The following is a 22,138-nucleotide window of genomic DNA, read 5'->3' on the forward strand; positions in this document are numbered from 1 at the left end:
GACTGGAAACTAACTGAATTGTTGTCTTCAAATGTTTTTAAAACTAAACTCAAAGGCCTACAGGCTGCCTCAATAATGTGTAATTGTTTTGTGTAATTTTAACTTTGTTTGTTCGTATGTATTTGTCTTGAAATGTGCTGCCTCTTGGCCAGGACTCCCTTGAAAAAGAGGTCTTTGATCTCAACGGGACATTCCTGGTTAAATAAAGGTTAAATAAAAATAAATAAATAAAGTACCCATTTGAGTTGACCCATACTGACACTGCAGTATTATAATATGATATTAATATTATTGTCATTCAGTGAGAGGGAAAGAACATATTACTAACAAAAAATGGTCACAGAAATTATGTATGCAAGTACCCCACAGCTACACATGTCACACTTAGGCAAATATATAGCACAGTAAAATCTATTGCAACTTTAGAAGTAATCTAAATTGCAAAAGTGGGAAGCAGATTTGTCAGTCGGCTTAGACCAAAACTTCTGGTCTCAGATATGCTTAAAAACCTTTCAATTGATTAGAAATCCCAGTCTGCAATTATACAATACAAAATACTACATAGAGTGCACTATACAGGTCATCGGATGTTCCAGATGGGCTTTACAACAACTGCTCACACTGTCAAGGCAATACATCAGACAATTACATCCACGCTCTTTGGTTCTGTCCACCAGTGCAGACGTTTTGGCGCGGGATATGTGAAGACTTATCAAAGTGTCTCAAATGTAAAATTCCAACCTCCTCTTTAGTGTGCTTGTTGGGCAAATTGGATGATGTCACTACAGAAACTAATACAGTCCACATGGTTTTTACTGCCCTATGCATTGCCAAGAAAACGGTCCTCATGAACTGGAAAAATAAAAATAATCTTAATTCTAGCCAATATAGAAACCATCTAATAAATCACATTAGTCTCGAGACAACCTCTGCCACCACATTAGATCAATCCCTCTGGGCTCCTTTGATTGGCTCCATCACCTAGCGGGGGTGGTGGGTCGTGGTTTGGTCCCGCCTTCACCATTGTGGTTGATGTGGAGGTTGGGACGGGCTTAGGGCGTCTGGAGAATCCCTAGGGACGTTGGTGGTTCTTGGTGTCCGGGGCTGGGCGCTGAGGTATGTACCAGCTCACTCCTGGTGACTACTTGGCGGGACCTGGTGCCTGTTGCCCGGTCAGGCCTCTTCCGGGGCAAAGGGGGCCCTTGGGCCTCCGGCCTCTGGGCCTGCAGCTTGGTTCACTCTTGCACAGCTGGCTGCCGGCAGAGCCACAGAGCCACTGCAGCCCCCTCTGGCTTCTGCTCCATGGCTACTGGGTGACCCCTCATTTGGGGCTCTCCTCAGCTCTTCCCACGAGGGTGGCATGGATACCCCTCCGGTGGTCCTCCTTGGGCTCTCGTACTCTGGGGCCTCTGGATGTCTGGGGCCTGGATCTCCTCCATGCCTGCTTCATGCCCTGGGGGACGGGGCTATGGCTCTCTACATCCTCTAGCAGACCATTACATGGGGAAACCTTTTGAATACAAGCGCGCTGATCCACACAGGTGTGCACACGGGTGTTCACTGTTCATAGACATAAACTACACCTCTATTGGCTGCTATTTCCAAGCACATTGTGCGTTGTCGGTCCTGCTTGCTACACAACAACATTCAATATTTAGTATTTACTGCTGTTTACACGTAGCTAGATTAACGTGATGGTGTTGTGTTTAGTATGTTGCTCTGTTTTTTTGGCTTGTTTTCTTCTTTTTCTCTCAACAGGTGATCCAAGAGATTTTTTTTCTCTCTTCTCTCTCTTTTTAAGTGCCCTTTCTCACTGTCCCTCTTCCCTTCTGTTTTCCTTTTCCTTCATCTTTCTTTCTCCCTTTCCTATCCCTCAGTCATGTCTGTCCCGTCTGTAACAACTGAAAATAAAATAAAATAAATAATAACAAGAAAGGTCGATCAAATGGACCAATACGGCAAGGCCGTGATGATCCATTTGGCAAAGTAAATCCATTGGAGATTGTTGGTCTTCAGACAACAATTCTGACGGCTAAAGAACCAAATGGGACAGGCAAAAAAAAAAGTAATCTAAATCATGTAACTTTCTTTTATTAACCATATTATAAGAGTAAAAGCTGATTTTCACCTTTTTCACTGAGGGTTACGCCATGTGTGTGCATGTGTGTGCATGTGTGTGTCCACGCGAGTCTGTCTTTGGAGCTTGTTCAATTAACCTACTCTTACTTTATTTGCTATAGTCTTTTTAAATTAATTTCTGAGTTTGCCAATTTAGTTCGTGACACTGTCACTGGTGCTCTAGTGAGGGACTTCTTATTTTGCCTCTATAGTTTTGGTCTGCAGCAATTTATTGATTTTCATAATCTAAAAGCCATGACCTGCTTGTTGTTATTTGTTGTTCTGGTGTTATTCCTCAGGACTGTATAGCAGTTGACCTTTACAAATCTGCTTAATGTAGACAATTTGTCCATTTCTGATGGTGAATGAACTGTTACATCTATTGAAACTTTCTACTCAATTTGAGCATTCACAGTGCTTTCTAATACTAATCTCTACAAATATATTAATCACACACATATTCATACACTGTTTTACTTACACTTAAGCAAAATTGTAATTTTTTTCACACAATCATGAAAAGCAGTTTGACTTCTGTATTCTTGCGTATGACTATCACATATATACACAGTTTAAATAAGAACATATCAGGTTTCAGTGGTTGCATAGCTGCACAAACCTCTGAAATATGCGACTTCCTCTGAATTTAAAAGGCGAGTAAACTGAAACCAGTAAGACTTTCACACTTCACTCATCCTGTGCTGCAGAGCTGAGCTCTCCGAAATAATCCAAACCCATGTATGCAATGGAGGCAATATATAACAATATAGAATGTGTTAAACTTGACAACCCAACACCTTCAACAAATTACACGGGTAAAAAGGAAGTGATAGAACAAGTAGGTTATAACATTTCTTATTACTACTGAACATTTGTTTGGGTAACTTGTTTTTTATCTTCTTTTCAGGTCAGAGGAGCTCTAAGAAAAATTTCTATTTGGGTGTTATTCTCTCCCTGGGCGTGCTTACTGTTTTCCTGCTGATTGGAATTATCACATTTAGTTTCTTCTGTGAGTTGGGCTTTTCATAGATACTTGTTCTACTGTTCATCAGGCACTATATTAATGATTAAGAGCCTTTTTTTTTAAACTTAATTTAATCAATTCAATTTTTTTTATTTCAGACCATAATTTAGCTGGACATGTGTCGGCAGAAGCTGAGAAGAGAGACCTTCTGAATAAAAACATCTTTGAACTCAGTAACCAACTTTCATCCATGACCGAGGAGCGAGATTTTGTGAATAAAAACTTCTCTGCACTCAGTAACCAACTTTCTTCCATGACTGAGGAGCGAGATCTGCTGAGTAAAAAGACTGAAGAGCTTAAAAAGCTGCTGTGCTTTTACAACCAGAGTGAGTCCTTGTGTGAGCTGTTTTGTCTCTAAAATTTTCTCTCAGAAGTTTAGTGATTCATTTTCCAAACAAATGATGCAATTATTTTCATCTGACTTAACACATTTTTAAAATCAAATTTCATTTATTAGGAAAATATCATATGAACCATGGTCAGTATCGCTGCTTGTCACTATAAAGCTGCAGTGCAGCAGTGTACCTTATGCTTATCACAAATTTACATTTACAAATCTGACTGGTACTAAAATAATTTAAGGGCTATATTTCATCGACACATGTGTGAAACTTATTAAATGGTGTTTAGTGACTTATAAAATGATTGAATCCACAACAACTACCCTTAATGTATTTTCATTAAGGACGTTGAAAAGGAAGCTGATAGCCCTTACACTGACACTACATATTCTTTTTTTTATCTCAATATCCTTTAAATCTTTTTTTAACTGTTATTTTACTTGTTTCATCGAGTGGTCATGTTTGATTCAATAGTGATGCTGAATCACTTTCTGATCTACAGGTTTGTTTAGAGATTCACAAATCACCTGTCACGTTTTAGTTAATGGACTCAGGCGCAGACCGGGAATCTTTGCGGAGTTAACAATCAGTTTATTCACACAACGACACCAGGTGATACTATTTACAACGTGCTGGAGGGAGGGGAGGGGGTCCAGGGTTCCGGGGTTTGTGAGGGGAAAGACGGGAATCAGACGCACTCCAAAGGCTCTCTCTTCACTCCCCACAATGGGGACACACAAATCCACTCACTCTTCCACACGGAAACAGGCAGGCAGGGAAAGGTCCGGGGTAGATCTGCACACAGAGACTGGGGTTACGACGAACAGAAGGAAACAACTTTACAGAGTTTCACTCACTAATGGTTGAGAGACTGACGCTGATAGCTCAACGATCCAGCGACGAGTGACACAGTGCTGCCGTCTTAAATCGGCCTTGCGATCATCCCGATAGGCAGCAGGTGCGTGGGCCAGGGGCGGGAGCCCATAATGAGCACTGCCCCGGCAGGTGAGAGAGAGAGAGAGAGAGAGAGAGAGAGAGAGAACACATGTTGCAGAAATACAGGATAAGCTGGTGAGGCACAGGGACAATGACAGTACCCCCCCCTCAACGGGAGCCCCCCGGCAACCCACCAGGCTTACCCGGATGCAGACGATGGAACTCCCGCAGCATGCGCCTGTCCAGGACGGCCGCCCGAGGGATCCAGGACCGTTCCTCCATGCCGTAGCCCTCCCAACCCACCAGGTACTGGAAGCCACGCCCCCGGCGCCGAGAATCCATGATACGGGTGATAGAGTAGGCCGGCAGACCGTCCACGAGCTGGGGGGGAGGGGGCCTGGAAGGCGAGCACAGAGGACTGGACTGGAGAGGTTTAATCTGAGACACATGGAAGACGTCGTGTATCTTCATGTTGCGAGGTAGTTTGAGCCTTACTGACACAGGGTTAACTAAAGCAGAGATCTCGAACGGGCCGATAAAGGTGGGAGTGAGCTTCTTGGATTCCGCCCGGACGGGAACGAAGCGTGTGGAAAGCCATACCTTTTGTCCAACAGCATAGGCGGGAGTGGAGGACCGACGGCGGTCAGCAATGTGTTTATTGCGGTCCTTGGTGCGTAACAATGCAGCCCGGGTGGCCTTCCACACCCGACGACACCTACGCAGATGCGCCTGGACTGATGGTACAGAGTGTTCGCCTTCGATGGAGGGGAAAAAGAGGTGGCTGGAATCCCAGAGAAGCTTCGAAAGGCGATCGGCCCGTGGCGGAGGAGGTCATGCTGTTGTGGGCGTATTCGATCCAGGGCAGTTCCTCACTCCAGATGGCCTGGTTGGAAGAGGCGACGCAGCGCAACTCCTGGTTCGCCCGTTCAGACTGGTCATTGCTCTGCGGATGATAACCAGAGGACAGACTGACCTCAGATCCCAATGAGGCGCAGAACTCTTTCCACACTCGGGATGTGAATTGAGGACCCCGGTCAGACACGATGTCATCCGGAATGCCGTGCAGGCGAAAGATGTGGTTGGTGAGTAGGCGAGCAGTCTCCAATGCTGTAGGTAGCTTGGGCAGAACAACAAAGTGAGGCGCCTTAGAGAAGCGATTGACGATCATGAGTATGACCGTATTACCTGCAGATGGTGGGAGGCCGGTCACAAAATCCAGAGAAACATGAGACCACGGTCTGGTGGGCGTGGGTAAGGGATGAAGCGGACCCGAGGGTGGCTGGTTTGGGGTCTTGCTTCGAGCGCAGACTGTACAAGCTCAGATTGGGCCACCAAAAGTAGCGCTGCAGGAAAGTAATGGTGCGGTGTATTCCTGGGTGAGAGGAGAAACAGGCTGTGTGTGCCCACTGTAATACCTGAGACCTGACAGTTTGGGGAACGAACAGGCGCCCCGCAGGGCCCCCCCTGGATCCGGTTCAGTTCTCTGAGCCTTGCGAATGGCCGACTCGATTTCCCAGGAGACGGCCCCCACCACACAGGTGGCTGGGAGGATGGGAGCAGGGCCCGCTGGGTCTTCCGAGGTGGAGAACTGTCGAGACAGGGCGTCCGGCTTGACGTTGCGAGATCCTGGCCTGTAAGTGATTGAAAAGTGGAATCGCGTAAAAAACAGAGCCCACCTTGCTTGTCTGGCGTTAAGCCTCTTTGCGGATTGCAGATATGCTAGATTCCAGTGGTCTGTCCAGACGATGAATGGTTGAGCAGTGCCCTCCAGCCAGTGCTTCCACTCCTCCAAGGCGAGCTTGATGGCAAGAAGTTCCCGATCACCGACGTCGTAGTTGAGTTCTGCGGGGGTGAGACGACGGGAGAAAAAGGCACATGGGTGAAGCTTACCATCCCTCTGTTGTGAGAGGACCGCTCCTACTCCCGTGTCGGATGCGTCCACCTCCACCACAAACTGCAGGGTCAGATCGGGCTGGACCAGAATGGGTGCCGAGGTGAATCGCTTTTTCAGCTCCAGGAAGGCTGATTGGGCAGCATCGTTCCACTGGAAAGGAACCTTGGGAGAGGTTAATTGTGTTAAAGGCAGGGCTACCTTGCTATAGTCCCGGATGAATCTCCAATAGAAGTTAGCGAAGCCGAGGAACCGCTGCAGCTGGCGTCGGTTGGGGGGTTCAGGCCAATCTATTACAGCTTTTACCTTAGCTGGGTCAGGGCGTAGGTCTCCCCGCTCGATGACGTAGCCTAAGAAGGCAACCGTGGACATGTGGAAGTCACATTTTTCGCCTTTTACGAACAACTGATTCTCCAGCAGGCGTTGCAGGACCTGTCTGACGTGGGTTTCATGCTCAGATAGAGATTTGGAGAAGATCAGGATGTCGTCGAGGTAGACGAAGACGAACCTGTTGATGAAATCCCTCAAAACATCATTGACGAGTGCTTGAAAAACTGCAGGAGCATTAGAGAGGCCGAATGGCATAACTAAGAATTCAAAGTGCCCAAGGTGAGTATTGAAAGCGGTCTTCCACTCATCGCCCTCATGGATCCGAACCAGGTGATATGCGTTCCTCAAGTCTAATTTGCTGAAAACGGTCGCCCCCTGGAGCAGCTCAAAAGCAGAGGTAAGAAGTGGGAGTGGATATTTGTTCTTGATGGTTATATTGTTCAATCCACGGTAGTCTATGCACGGGCAGAGAGACTTATCTTTTTTCTCGACGAAGAAAAACCCAGCTGCTACGGGTGATGAGGACGCGCGGCGGCTTGTAGGCAATGGCGCGCCAGGGAGCAGGTCAATAGCGCAATCTTAAGGTCGGTGCGGAGGCAATGACTGGGCCCGATCCTTGCGAAACACTTCGGCGAGATCATGGTAAACAGGGGGTACTCCGGACAAATCGGAGGGCGCGGTTGACTCGGCGGGGGAGGCCGGCGTGTGAGGCGGTGAGGCAGACTTAAGCTTGAGATGGACAGGAGGCAACCACATGTCCCTTGTGACCGCAATAGAGGCACTCACCGGCAGAGATGCGGCGCTGGCGTTCCGCGGTGGAGAGATGTGAGCCTCCTATCTGCATGGGTTGCTCTCCTCCGTCTGCGCTCTCTGCTTGCCGGGAAGAGCTGAGCTCCGAGGGGGAGCCAGCCCTACGACGAGCTCGCAGGCAGTCATCCACCTTAATGCATAAAGCCATTAACTCGATAAGAGAGTCAGGGAGATCTCGCATAATGAGTTCATCTTTCACCTCGTCACGAACATTGTTGAGCAGTGCACTCCTCAAGGCCTCCTGTCCCCAGCCTGTCTCTTCAGCCAAAATCCAAAAAACAATAGAATAGTCAGACATGCTCCGCTTACCTTGTTTGAAGTTCAGTAGACGAAGTGCGGCAGCTTCAGCGCCAGAGCCCTTATTGAAAACAGTCTGGAATTTAGACAGAAAATCAGCATAGGCAATCCCGGGGTCCGAGCTAAGCACGACCTAAGCCCACTTTAAAGCCCGGTCCCGCAGCAATGTGACACGAGTGACACAGTGCTGCCGTCTTAAATCGGCCTTGCGATCATCCCGATAGGCAGCAGGTGCGTGGGCCAGGGGCGGGAGCCCATAATGAGCACCGCCCCGGCAGGTGAGAGAGAGAGAGAGAGCGAGAGAGAGAGAGAACACATGTTGCCTAATACAGGATAAGCTGGTGAGGCACAGGGACCATGACATCACCGAGTCTCTGAACATAACCTTCTATCAGTTTCACCCAGTTATTAGAAGTTAGGAGCAGTTATTGTAGCTGCATCTCCTTTTATTTCTGGTACTTTTAAACATATTGCACAAAATGAGGTAGATTGCAGTTCTGTGGTTACTTTAAAGACAGGAAAAATAGTGGGATGTTAACCTGCAGGAGACTGATAATAACAGCCTTTCTTCACAGCCATTCAACAAAACAAATCTTAAAAAGTTTAATGGTATGTATTTTTTTTTATAGCAGAGCCACAGTGTGGAGAATATTGCTACTTGTTGTCCTAATAGATGGGATGAGGAATGAGATATTTGTCTTATATGGAAAATAGTTTTCTTCTACACACATCAAATTCAATATTTCACCTTCTAATTATCAGAATGGCATTTAAAGCACTTTTGGATTGGCCTCACTTTTCAAAGATATCTATCCTTTATATACAGTTTATGGTTGCACCAAAGTTAGAATTTGGATTTGGAATGACTGATATTGACATAGTATAACATTTAACTTTTCTAAATGTGTTTTTTTGTGAATAGCAGTTCACAAAAAAATATAGCGATAATAAACATACATATATATATATATATATATATGTGCTCTGAGCACAAGATCCATAGAGGCTAGGGTCTATCACACCAGGCAAGACCCCAGGTGCAGGCTGTGTAAAGATGCCCCAGAGACAATCCAGCACATAACAGCAGGGTGCAAGATGCTAGCAGGCAAGGCATACATGGAACGCCATAACCAAGTGGCCGGCATAGTGTACAGGAACATCTGTGCCAAGTATAATCTGGAAGTGCCGAGGTCAAAATGGGAGATGCCCCCAAGGGTGGTGGAGAATGACCGAGCTAAGATCCTGTGGGACTTCCAGATACAGACGGACAAAATGGTGGTGGCTAACCAACCGGACATAGTGGTGGTAGACAAACAGAAGAAGACGGCCGTAGTGATCGATGTAGCGGTTCCGAATGACAGCAATATCAGGAAGAAGGAACACGAGAAGCTGGAGAAATACCAAGGGCTCAGAGAAGAGCTCGAGAGGATGTGGAGGGTGAAGATAATGGTGGTCCCCGTGGTAATCGGAGCACTAGGTGCGGTGACTCCCAAGCTAGGCGAGTGGCTCCAGCAGATCCCGGGAACAACATCGGAGATCTCTGTCCAGAAGAGCGCAGTCCTGGGAACAGCTAAGATACTGCGCAGGACCCTCAAGCTCCCAGGCCTCTGGTAGAGGACCCGAGCTTGAAGGATAAACCGCCCGCAGAGGTGAAATGTCTTCAAGAAACTTAAAGAAGACTTAGACTACAATGACCTGGATGACTGAGAAACTTCACAGAAATATTGAAGGTAATATTCACATTTTTTACAGTGCTAATCTGCACGTTTTTATTCTTTTCATGTTGTGTATTTTTCTAAGTTTCTCCACTGCAGGAAACACATTTTCCTTCTGCTGTTCAAATCAGCGTTTGAATCTTACAGACATGCATACAAACAATATATACATTAGCTTTTCAATATCCTCAGAAAAGTAAGTGTTATACATCAGTTATTTAGTGTCAGTACAATTGTGTAGGACGTTCATGAAAACAGTAGTCCACTGACAGAAAACATCTTGACCACTTTTGTTTTGATGGTATCAAGAGATTTTGGTGACAAATATTACAATTTTTGACAAATGAAGAAAATCTTTGGGTGAGTTACAGCATGTTGCAGGTTCACTAGAGTGGCTTTCTTTATGAGCTGTTCAGACATGTCTCCAGTGAAAAATGTCACAAGGAATACATCAAAGTAATTGAGAAAACACAAAGTTTTAATTCAAGTCAAGTCATCTCTTTTTATATAGCACATTTAAAAGACATCAAGTGTCGTCCAAAGTGCTGAACAGAGGGATAATGTAATCAAATAAAAAGAATTAAAATAGATAAGATGAAAACATTATAGAAAACATTGTGAGACATCCTTATATGTTTGTAAAAATATGTGCACATGCAAATATGCACAAACATATACAAAATTTGACGCATTCACACACAAGCACACATACGTGAACGTAAAATACATGTATACGTATACACATGCAAACATCCTCCAATGAGATAAAAGACTAGAATAGCTAAAACAAAATAAAAGTCTGACTGGAAGAGCACAGAGTTTGAGTGTGTGTGTGCAGGCCAAGGAGATCTGAAATGCAACCTGGAGCCAAACCATGGAGAGCTTTAAAAACAAATAATAAAACCTTAAAATCAATTCTATATTTAACTGGCAGCCAGTATAAAGATTTGAGTATCGGAGTAATGCTCTCTCTCTTTCTGTCACCCGACAGGAGCCATGCGGCTGCATTTTGAACAAGTTGCAGGCGGGACAGGCTTGAGTGACAGATGCCTAAATAGAGAGAGTTACAGTAGTCAAGACGGGATGATATGAAAGCATGGATAACAGTTTCCACATCTTACGATGACCGGATATTTTTGAGTTTAGAAATGCTCCTGAGTTGGAAAAACTGCCACGAACAACTGAATTTATTTGCTTGTCCAACTTAAGGGTAGAATCAAAAATTGATAGGTTTGTAGCATAAACCTATTCGCTGGAACGTTAAGGACAATTCAACTACACAGCAAAAAGCATTAAACACCAAGTAGGCAAAGTTCTTCGTGTTACTCATGCATGAGGGAGAGAATCATGACAAGCGCCGTCCCTTCGCTTGACCCCAGTTGCTCTCGTCCGCTCTCCCATAACACTGCTCTTTTATTGAGGTTACATGAATATACATAGGTTCATTAACATATGACGTATACATACACACCCTTGCCTGTGCGTTGTGTGTGTGTGTGTGTGTGGGGGGGGGGGGGTCAGAGTGTGACCCCATAAAGACTTCCCTAAACCTGCTGGTCTGGAAGTCCAGCAGTTCATCTAAACAAAAGGCACTTAGACTAAAACTGACATAGCTACGTTTATCCTACCATAAAACAATAAGAGAAGGTATGCCCTCTCCCATGCTCCCAGGATGTGGGTGTGAATGCCTGAACACTCTGGAATGCACACCAAGCCTTTGCAGACTATTAAGGATCAAACCTCTACCAACATGACATTGATTATACAACTCTAAGCATATATGAGTAGATATTTCTAAGCATAAATGACAATAAACAATACAAATCTAACAAAAATGAAACCAAGATTTTTTACATGGGGATGTACATTAGCTGATAGTGGGCCCAAGTCGTTTCTTTTAAGACTAACAGAGTCTTGCTTACCGAAAATTATAATGTCGGTTTTGTCGTGGTTTAATTTGAGTTCAGAGACATCCAGCAATGTATGTTGCTTAATTAGTGCTGGTTTGGGATTTTAAAAGTGATGACTAGATATAACTGGAATAAACTGCACCAAATAAAAATCTGGTTCACAACTAAAATGTTTTAAACAGGCTGCCATCCTTAAAATCACCACAGAAGAGGCTTGGATTGGTTTGAATGATGAAGAACAGGAGGGAACATGGAAGTGGGTAGATGGAACTCCACTGACTCTGAGGTAAGTCTTCACTTTGGTTCAGTTAAATTGGTAACCTACAGATGCATAAGAAATACCCACACTGGCGAGCAGGGGGTGAGCCAAACTGGAAGGCCAAACACATAAAGATGTATGCTAATGACTTGTTTTGGCCACATAGGGCAGAAGAAGTTAATATATCAGACATGATATCTTTGCAAGACTGGTGTAATTATCTGTCTTTGTGCTTGTAAAAGCTCCTCAAAATGAATCAAAGCTACTGATGGACAATTTAGGCAAAGGCTACCACACCCACAGAAAATGTCTTATTCTTTTGTTAATAATAATATGATGTTACCCTGCTAGCTTCTGGGAAACTTCTCAACCTGATAATGGTGGTGGAGAGTGGGGTGAAGAGGACTGTGTTCATGTCTACAATGGTCAAGAAAAGGCCTGGAATGATCTGGACTGTTCCAATCCTCGTAAATGGATTTGCGAAATACAATTTCAGTTTGTTTGTTCACACTTTCAGGGTGTATAGTTGAATAGTCCAAAAATGTATCCATAACCTTAATGTGCTTCTTTTTTAGCTACTGTTTTATTGCCTTGGTAGCATGTTTTGTTTCATCCTTATGCTGGAAAGACCCATCCATCATTCATCTTCAGTGTCCTGGGTGAGAGAAGGTAGCAAATTTTATGGTACTTGGTCGCTCCATGCAGTAAAGCCCCCCTGTACCTTTAGAGAAAAACAGCCCCAAAGCATAATGTTTCCACCATCTGGGCTTGACTGTGGGGATGGTGTTCTTTGGGTCATACTCAGCATTTCTATTCCTCTGAACATGTTGGGTCAAGATGATGCCAAAGTGTTTGATTTTGGTTTCCAAAGCACTTTCTGCCAACATCTCTAAAAACCATTAAGATGTTTACTGGTAAAGTTAAGATGGGCTTATTCATGTGCCTTCTTGAGCAGAGCGACCTAGCAGGAACTGTAAGATTTCAGTCCATTGTTGTTACTAATGGTGTGGTCCCAAGTGCCTTCAGATGATTAACATTGTAATTTTTGGGATGATCCACCACTTTTCTCATGATCATCCTCACCCCATGAGGCAAGATCTTGCTCCAGACCGGGGATGGTAGATGGTCATTTTATATTTCTTCGATTTCTGATTAATCTCACCAGCAGTTGTCACCTTCTCACTAAGCTTATTGCTGATGGTCTTGTAGTCCATTCCAGCCTTGTGTAGGTCTACAATCTTGATGCACTTTGGTCTGGCATAAAGGCCAGAGAGGTCGGAACGGAGGAAACTGAAATTCATTCAGTGTTGATTTGAGATCAGGATTGATTGATTGTAATCTGTGTGGCGCAATATCCAGAATTTTGCCTGGGTGGTATGGGAACAAATACTTTCATTCAATGACATGCAAATAAATTTATAACTTCTATGTAATGTGCTTTTTCTGAAGTTTTGGTTAATATTTTGTCTCTCTACATTAAAGTGAAACAAAAAATTGGAGACTGTTTATTTCTGTGAGCAAATTTACAAATTCTGCAGAGGATCAGATAGGTGCTTGTGTTCTAGCACTAGTGGGCAGTTATACATGCATCCTGTAAATAGGAAAGGAATGATTAGACAGGGAGACATGGCTTTTTGCTGCTGAATAGTTTGCCATTATTTATTTCATTTCATACTTGTGAGATGCGTGATATATCTTCCATTGTCAAAAGAATAAAAACAATTTACATATTTCACTGTTGAAGGCAAAGTCATGTTACTTATCCTTTTTAATTCAATTTAGTTTTCAATTCAAATCATATGGAAGAAATATAGTATCATCAGAATTCAACTATTTTTAGACATTGAATTTATAACACTGAATTTTTATCCTCCAAATTTCCCTGCAAAAATATTCACCTGCAAAAATTCACCTGCAAAAAATTCAACTCCTAAAATTCACCTGCAAAAAATTCCCCATCAAATATTCACCTGCAAAAAATTCACCTGCAAAAATTCACCTGCAAAAGTGATGAACTTGAATGACCCAAGCCAGAGCAATCAGCACTAGATCGAGTCGAGCGGCTCTCAGCCAATTAAATTACGCTGTTTGATCACATGACACCGCTAGCCAGCAGTGTGTCTCCTAAAAGAGAGCTGTTTAAAGGTGAGTGATTAAGTTTTTCTCCTAAATAAAGATCATTACAGAACGCCTAGTCCTACTTAAAATCCCATTCATTTTTCTTTCATTTTATCATCTACTCGAACTAAGGAAAACGTTTGACTAACTCAAAGACAATTTCCACGCCTCCCCTGCCTGTCTGCAGAGGCAGTTTTGAATTTAGGAGCAGCAAGATGGCAGCGGCAAACCCTGGCGGTTCTCCGGTAAGTATATTGTTTTTTTTATCTTCAAGTTTGTCTTTTGAAACCTTAATTTTATTTAAATCCGTTGCTCACATATAAAGTACACAGACGGGGTCTTTGCTCAACTCATCTGAGGCGTGTCTCACTAAGCGCTACATGCTAGCATCCTGCTAAGCGAGCTACCCTTTACATGCTGAGTTTTAGAAAATAGGATACTCGGTACAAAACCATACTCCGCAGATATTGATAGATAAACGAACACTGCAAATATAATGTTGGAAACGAGAACGGCCTTTGGTGAAGGGGTAAAATACACCATGAATAAAGCCATAGAGTGAATGGCTGCCATGGCTGCAGAACGGCCTGATTTAATGACAAGAATGGGGAAGAGTGAGGTGAAGTGAACCAAAGCCACAAAACACGGTCAGACAAGGTGGGAAAAGGGCAGTGATGTGTCCGTCAGTATGAAGTTGGTGTGTGCTTTGGTGAACAAAAACTCGAGACCGGTAGCAGGAAGATGGGAGACTCATGTTTCACTGGAATAGTGGTGAATTAAAACATCCTTTGTTGGGGAAATTTAGGTGTAAATGCATCCATACAGGCAAGACAGAGGCAGACCAGACAGTGAAGAAAACAAGGCAAACATTAGAAATATTAAAACGGAAATATAGGATTAATATAACATACAATTAGGGAAAATGTAAGAAACACAATGTAAATGATATTGTAAAGTCATTAAAACAGCATACTCTGATTAAAAGAAACATGTAATCGGGTAGGATGATAATAATAATAATATTAAAAAACATGTACAAGATGTATTAGAGCAGGGCGATATGGCCAAAAATATTTATCACGATATATATTTGAAAATTTGCGATAACGATATAACTGACTATATAATTGATGCGAGACAAAATACAACTCCACAACATTACTAGCGCAAAAAGACAACCTTCCATTTATTTCCACTTAAACAAGAAGCTGGTTTTTATGTACATTAAAGCTTCATAAAAATGTAACAGTGCAAATGCAAATTCCTTGCTGAAACTTTAACCAAAAGGCATTTCCAGTAGAAATGGGCTGACATATCCTGAGCATAACCACTGAAGTTAAAAAGAGGTGCTTTGCAACATTAAACTGCAGTGTGCAGTATGTATTTTTCGGACCATAAGGTGCACGGGATTATAAGGCACATCAAGCGAAACAAAGCAGTCAGATAAATCAAACTTTATTAAACTCATTCTTCTTGCTTCCTCCACTTCTGTACCATTGATTCATTAATGTTGAATTCTCTGGCAGCTGCTCTATTCCCATGTTGTTGCAGTATATTAATGACTAACCTTGTATTGTGGATGGATTATCTCAGTTGTTCTCCTGACTGAAGTTTGGTCCGTTTACAGCATCCTGCCATACGATTGCATTTGTCTCTAACTATCAGGAACTTTAACATTAACTTTTATAAGTGGAAAAGTGTTAGTGTTCGTCCTCCAGCTTCACTGTTTATGTTATGCTAACATAGCTGTGTCGCTAGCAATCATGTAGCACATCATTATATACCAGCTAGCCCAACTTCAGTAACCCTACAAATAGAGCTGGGCGATAGAACGATAATGATATGTATTGCGAAATAACTTTTTTTATAGAAAAATTAAACTATTGCGATAGGCCTCACCGCTCTTGTCCTCTTAAAAAAAAAAAAAAAAAAAAAGAACAGCCAATCCAAATTAAGTAGTGCAGAGTCGAACCAATCACAGCTGCAGCGTCACGTCACGTGACTTGTTACGTACAGCACAAGTGCCAAGCCGTACATGTGTATTTGTTTTGGAAAGCAGCCAGCCACCGTGCCGCCCGGGTAATGGAGGAAATGAGTGTGCCGACTAGAGAAAAATCAACCGAGAGCGTGACCGAAGGTTACCGAAGATAAAACAGATGATGGTTCCAATGAGAGATTGTCGAACGGAAGAGCCATAGAAGTTCCGTAGTGTAAAGGTATTTCGGCTATTTCAAGTCAAACAGAGTTGAAATAGCTGTAAATTGTGCCGAAAGCAAGTCTGGAAATACGATAAAGCGGTGCATGCTCAATCTCTGACTGGAAGCGCTAATTCGTCATTCGGCTTTTGTCAGACTAAAGTAACTGTTAAAACAGTTTGAAAAGCTAAGCTATACAACAAGGAGAGATTGAGAATTTCCTTTTAGTTCTGTTTATTTGATATTGACAAAAGTTAGTCAATTTTGTCTGTTCTTCTGTAAAACAAACTAAGATTTATTTTTAGAATTAATAATTTCTAAGTGGAATTAACAATTTAGTAGTCTGTTTTGTTTGTTCTATTTTGAAACTTAAACGCTTTAGCGGCTGCCTGTGTAGTTTGCAATATTTGCCTTTATTTATCTGAAAAAGTCTCATGTTCCTTAAGTACATCTACCCTGTTGAACTTATTATGGGAAAAAAATATTTCAATCAAAACAAGCTGTTGATTATTTCACATTTTACATCTTACAAATATAGTTATTTGGCTTATATCGTGATATATCGTTATCGCCTGAAATGAAAAAAACATATCGTGATATGAAAAAATCTCATATCGCCCAGCTCTACCTACAAACGTCACTGCTGTTTAGTTTCCTGTCTTCATTTATGTTGGAAGTGATAGCAGAGCTGTACGTTAGAATTTTTTCAGAAATCTCTCAGTCAGGACATGCTATATCATGCTTAGGTAATTAGCGAGCTAACTTCCGCTAGCTTCCTGCTAACTTCTAACTCCATTAAATGTAATAACTTTTGTTTTCATGGATGCCTGGAAGTTAAACTTCATAGTTACACCTGGTAAAGCAGCAATGCTGATCGTTTTATTAAAGATGAAAGAATTTAGACAGTTTTTAACTCTCAGTGATGCTGCAGTGTTTGTTTGACCTGAAGTGTACGGAGTTTAGGACCCAGATTACTCCCAGATTTAAGAGCATCTTAGTCTGACAAATACGACAATAACGACGGCCGCTTGCATGTTCTGCAAAAAATGTGCTTTGTCATGTATCTGACGGACAAACACCAAACCAGTTCCACATCACTGAAGTTGCACTGTTTTTACAAACCAATTCTGGTTCATCTGTTTCACTCAACAATCGGCCATGTGCGTATGAAAACAAAGGCACTGCGCATGCGCGTTTTACTCCCATTCTATCGCGATATTTCATTTTCCTATCGTTGCCTAACATTATACCGGTATTACCGTGAACGGTATAATATGGCCCAGCCCTAGTATGTATACTTGTACCCAGAATTTAACAACTATAAAGTTGTAGCATGCCAGACCATCTTGATTGAATGTAACTTCGCTCCACAGAAGTTTTATGGTAGACATATTCATATTGGTATCTAATAAATGATTAATTCTTAGATTTTATCGAACGTTAATTTAGAAATTGTTTCTGTCTTTGTGTTTGTTTCAGATTATGCAAGATGAAATTATTCAGTCAGCAAGACACTTGCTGCAGTTGCCAACATCCAACCGAACTGCTGCTGTGATGAATCAGAATACAAGGTACTTTAGCAAGACTTATGAGTTATTGCTACATTTAACTAAATTGTTATATATATATATATATATATATATATTTTTGTGTCCAATATTGTCTCCATATGATTTTGTTTTTTGCAACATCTTGCAGAGAACAGAGTCAAGGTGGCCAGGGTACCAGCTTGGTCAACCCTGAAAGACCATCCATTCATCAAGAAATGACCAGGTGAAAAAGTCATAAACTAAACACTCTGCATGAGCATGGAATTTAGGATGCAACTTGATATCTTACCTGCTCTACACTCAGGGCTTGAATTACAACAACAGTCAATCACATAAAAAAATATATACTTTTGGTAGTTCTGTGTCTCTGTCTCTCTCCTCCAAACCCAGATGGCTGCTGGTACTGATGGTTCTGCTGGAGGTTTCTTCTTGTTAAAGGGGAGTTTTTCCTCTGCACTGTCACTTCATGCTGCTCAGTGTGAGGGATTGTTGAGGTTGAGTCCATATGTCCTGGGAACAACTGCTGGGCAATGACACCATGCAATCTTCTGGGATTCCTTAGAAAACCTGTGAACTGCACTTGTCCTTGGTCTTCACAGCTCACCTTTTTACAGTTTATTGAATCAAAATGCTCCAGTGATATGGATTCTACATTGTAACTGATGTGATGTTCTATAAAGTGGTTTTAATAAAAAAAGAGGCAAAAATTAGTTTGTTTCTTTTTTGAACAGTGATACTACATATTCAGTAAATGCAAATTATTTACACGGCAGTGCACTACAGGCATAAATCTAGACCCCTAGATAAAACATTATGGCATTATAGCAGTGACAACTCCTCCACAGTAGCAGGTGGGATTTTTCTTTTTTGAGGCTCCTTTTACCTTTCAATACGGATGGTCTGTTTGTGTTTTGATCAAGAGCCTTTTTTTGGGCAGCTGAAGAGGAGAAGTCTTATCTTATGGCCAACCACTGACTGTATCTTGGTCATATTATCAGGCAAAACCCAGTATGCAGGTTCACCTGTAACAGTCCTTGTGCCACAGATCAACACTGTTGCTTCTACATTAAACAGAAGAGCAGTGACGTGGGTGCAGGTCTCCGCGACTCCGGCCTTACAGGTGCAGTAGGTGGTTTCAACCTTCTCTGATGCTCACAGTGACCCATGGCTGCAATGCTGGTTCATTCAGTCTTTGAGAGTGCAGTACCTGAAACACGCACACAGACAAAGTTAATTTAAAGACAAGAACTATCAGCCAAGGCCGACATAAATGTGTTTAATCTACTTTATCATAAATGTAACAAAGTGTTTAGAAAGTTAGCACATACATGTAATTTTTCATTTCTTTGTGTGTCCATTTATAGAATGCTGCATGTTATAGTGTAAATCTGCCTGTTCTCTGTCAGAAACCTGCCTGCAGAAAATGAACCTAAAGTATGTAATGCAAGGATGTAATCACTTTAGAGATGGAGAAAGCATAAAGTGACAATTATGAATCACTTAATATGATAAGGAGATTCTGCAGGTCATTAATCAATGTATAAAATTAAAATAAAATGTATTTTTAGTGACACAAGATACAAATATGGAAGCAAGATGTATAATCGCTCAGTTTGGGGAAATTGTCGGTAGCCTGCATGGGCCTCAACTTCTCCATTCCCACAATGTGCAACAAATTATCTTCAACAGTGGAACATCGGCCAGTTACTTCCAACTTTAACGCAGCTTGTAGTCTTGGAGAGCAGCACGCCAAAACTGCATGCACAACTTCTGCTAACAGTGGAAACGGATTAAGAAATCCATGCGCACAGATTCATAAACCGAAAGAATATTATTTTACAGGATTAATTATCATATCAGCCGCTGGCTGATCACAAACCCTGAGGGTTTATACGAGAAGCAGAAGAAGCAGAGGGAATATCCCGTTTAAGTTTAGATAGTATTTGTAAAGATATTGACCATATCCTTTTCTGAAAGTGTGGATATAATGGATGGGGTAAGGTACTGACATGCTACAACTTTATAGTTGTTAAATTCTGGGTAAAAGTATACATACCCATCTTGTACATGTTTTTTAATATTATTATTATTATCATCCTACCCGATTACATGTTTCTTTTAATCAGAGTATGCTGTTTTAATGACTTTACAATATCATTTACATTGTGTTTCTTACATTTTCCCTAATTGTATGTTATATTAATCCTATATTTCCGTTTTAATATTTCTTTTTTTTTAAACTCAATTTTTATTATAATTTACAACATTGCAACTTGTACTTGTCAATGTTCACAAGTAGGACAGTTACAGAAACCGCAATGCAGAAATGTAGATCAAAATAAGAACTGCAATTAGGAAGCACAAAACAAAACTGGAAAGCAAAACAAAACCCAAGCAAACAGACAAACAGACGACAACAAAAACAAAAACAAAACAAAAACTTTATGTAATATTAAATAACATGTGACAAATCTAGCCATAAATGAACAAAACGAAACAGACCTATGCTAAATTATTGAAACAGTAAAGCATGTATGGGTCGCCAACGCTCAGTAAAGAACTCTCTCTGAATCCGCACAGCGTATGTTATTTCCTCCATCTGGTAAATTTCTCTTACTTTATCAAGCCACATATTATATGAAGGTGGGTCAAGATTCAACCATTTAATAGTAATACACTTTAGTGCTGCTGTAAGCAAGATTCTTAAGAGATACTTTTTGTTTCCCGCAAAACCATTTGGTAATACTCCTAAAATGGCTAGCTGTTGGTCTTTTGTTAATGGTTGTTGGAAAACTGTATTAAGAACTTTAAATATGTCATTCCAAAATGAGCAGAGTTTTGGGCATGACCAGAATATATGTGAATGGGTTCCTAAATAAGTACCACAATTTCACCAGCAGGTGTCAGGATTTGTAGGCTTCATTTTGGCCATTATCTCTGGGGTTCTAAAATATCTCATGACCACCTTCCATTTAAATTCTCTCCACAGCCCAGAGTTAGTCACAAGATGGGCTTCGCCGAACACCTCTTCCCAGGTGTCCTCTGAAATTTGAGTGCCAGTCTCGGCTTCCCACCTTGCCTTAATATCCAAAGTTGCATTTGTATGGAAACTCATAAATGCGTTATAAAAATTACTGATTAATTTTGGGGAAGAATTACTTTGAAATATTTTTAGAAATATTTCCTCAATGGGTGAGGGCTCCAAAACTTGCCTCCATTCTTTATGTTTTGTCAAAAAGCTTCTTAGCTGCAGAAACCTAAAAAAAGTCAGAAGAAGGAAGCCGAAAACTGACCTCTCAACTGTTCAAATGAGCTCAGGTGCCCATATAAATTTGGAAAAAAGTTTATCAAAATTATCAAATGTAGAGTTGGGAATGTTAATAGGCAGCATTTGGAAAAGGTATAGAAGTCTTGGCAATACATTCATACGTATACTCTCGATCCGACCTAAGAAAGACAGAGGCAGGACTGTCCATCTCTCTAAATCTTTTTTTATTTTTGCAACTATAACTTCATAATTTACTTTAAACAAGTCTGACAATGAGTGAGGAATCTGAATTCCTAAATACTTGATACCTTCGTTTGGCCATTTAAAGCCACATCGCTCCTTAAATGTTTGTGAAATGTTTCCTCCTATATCCATTGCCAATGTTTTGTCAATATTAACTTTGTAACCAGAGAGGTGACCGTATGTGCTAATAATTTCTTTTAAATGAGGTACACTGACTGCAGGATTTGAAATGTATAAAAGTACATCGTCTGCATAGATGGACAATTTATGCTGTTCTCCGTTAATTGAAAGGCCCTGAATTTCATGTTCATCTCTAATCAACTGCGCCAGAGGCTCAATACTTATAGCGAACAGCAGGGGCGACAGTGGGCCGTTTTAATATTTCTAATGTTTGCCTTGTTTTCTTCACTGTCTGGTCTGCCTCTGTCTCGCTTGTATGGATGCATTTACACCTAAATTTCCCCAACAAAGGATGTTTTAATTCACCACTATACCAGTGAAACACGAGTCTCCCATCTTCCTGCTACCGGTCTCGAGTTTTTGTTCACCAAAGCACACACCAACTTCATACTGACGGACAGATCACTGCCCTTTTCCCGCCTTGTCTGACCGTGTTCTCTCTCATAGCATTCGTTTCGTGTCTCACTACGCCTCCTGCGTGACCTCATCAGAAGCTCAAATACCATTACGCCAGCCCTTACAGGCAGGAGGGGCCAGTGCCTCCCTATATAATAGGCTGACATAGCGTCAGATGTCATTCAAAAACCTCTTCTCGCTTCTCACAGAAGCCTGTAGACAACTGTGCTATTGGGTGCTAAAGCTAAACTGTCCACAGATTCGAGTGAACAACTCGGTCGCCGGGCGCTTTGTTCCCAGCTTTTCAGTTGTCCACTAGCATACAAGCAGTAGCAATACTGTTCTGTGGCTAGTGCGGGTGCCAAGTAGCAATACTTTCACCCAGCGAAGTAGCAATACTTTCCGAAAGCGAAGTAGCAACACTTTGCTAATAAAGGTACCCCTAGCTTCACCATCAGGTAGCAATACCCTTCGACGCTAGCAGTTGTACACATTAGGTAGCAATAGCTGTAGAAAAGTAGCAACACTTTTCACCCCACGTTAGCGAGGAATAGCAA

The 22,138-nt window shown here is 41.9% G+C and overlaps 2 protein-coding genes across 2 annotated transcripts in view; both read left to right on the forward strand.

Annotated features, from left to right (window-relative positions):
- Positions 1-2,863: 2,863 nt before the first annotated feature.
- Positions 2,864-22,138, forward strand: part of LOC146650807 (CD209 antigen-like protein C) — a 60,292-nt gene continuing 41,017 nt past the window's right edge. The window contains exons 1-3 of the mRNA XM_085384710.1: positions 2,864-2,933; positions 3,026-3,127; positions 3,241-3,468. Coding sequence (XP_085240836.1) covers positions 2,864-2,933; positions 3,026-3,127; positions 3,241-3,468 — 400 coding nt within the window. The remainder of the gene's footprint in view (positions 2,934-3,025; positions 3,128-3,240; positions 3,469-22,138) is intronic.
- LOC146650808 (uncharacterized) lies at positions 13,728-18,204 on the forward strand. The gene is made up of 5 exons (XM_085384714.1): positions 13,728-13,776; positions 13,882-13,994; positions 17,424-17,515; positions 17,643-17,717; positions 17,885-18,204. Exons 1-5 carry the CDS (start codon positions 13,728-13,730, stop codon positions 17,928-17,930), a joined length of 375 nt encoding a protein of 124 aa, XP_085240840.1. The 3' UTR covers positions 17,931-18,204.

This window comes from Rhamphochromis longiceps, linkage group LG16 (genome assembly GCF_057381845.1).
Source record: "Rhamphochromis longiceps isolate RC_006_pf linkage group LG16, R_longiceps_female_GT1.1, whole genome shotgun sequence".
NCBI lineage: Eukaryota > Metazoa > Chordata > Actinopteri > Cichliformes > Cichlidae > Rhamphochromis > Rhamphochromis longiceps.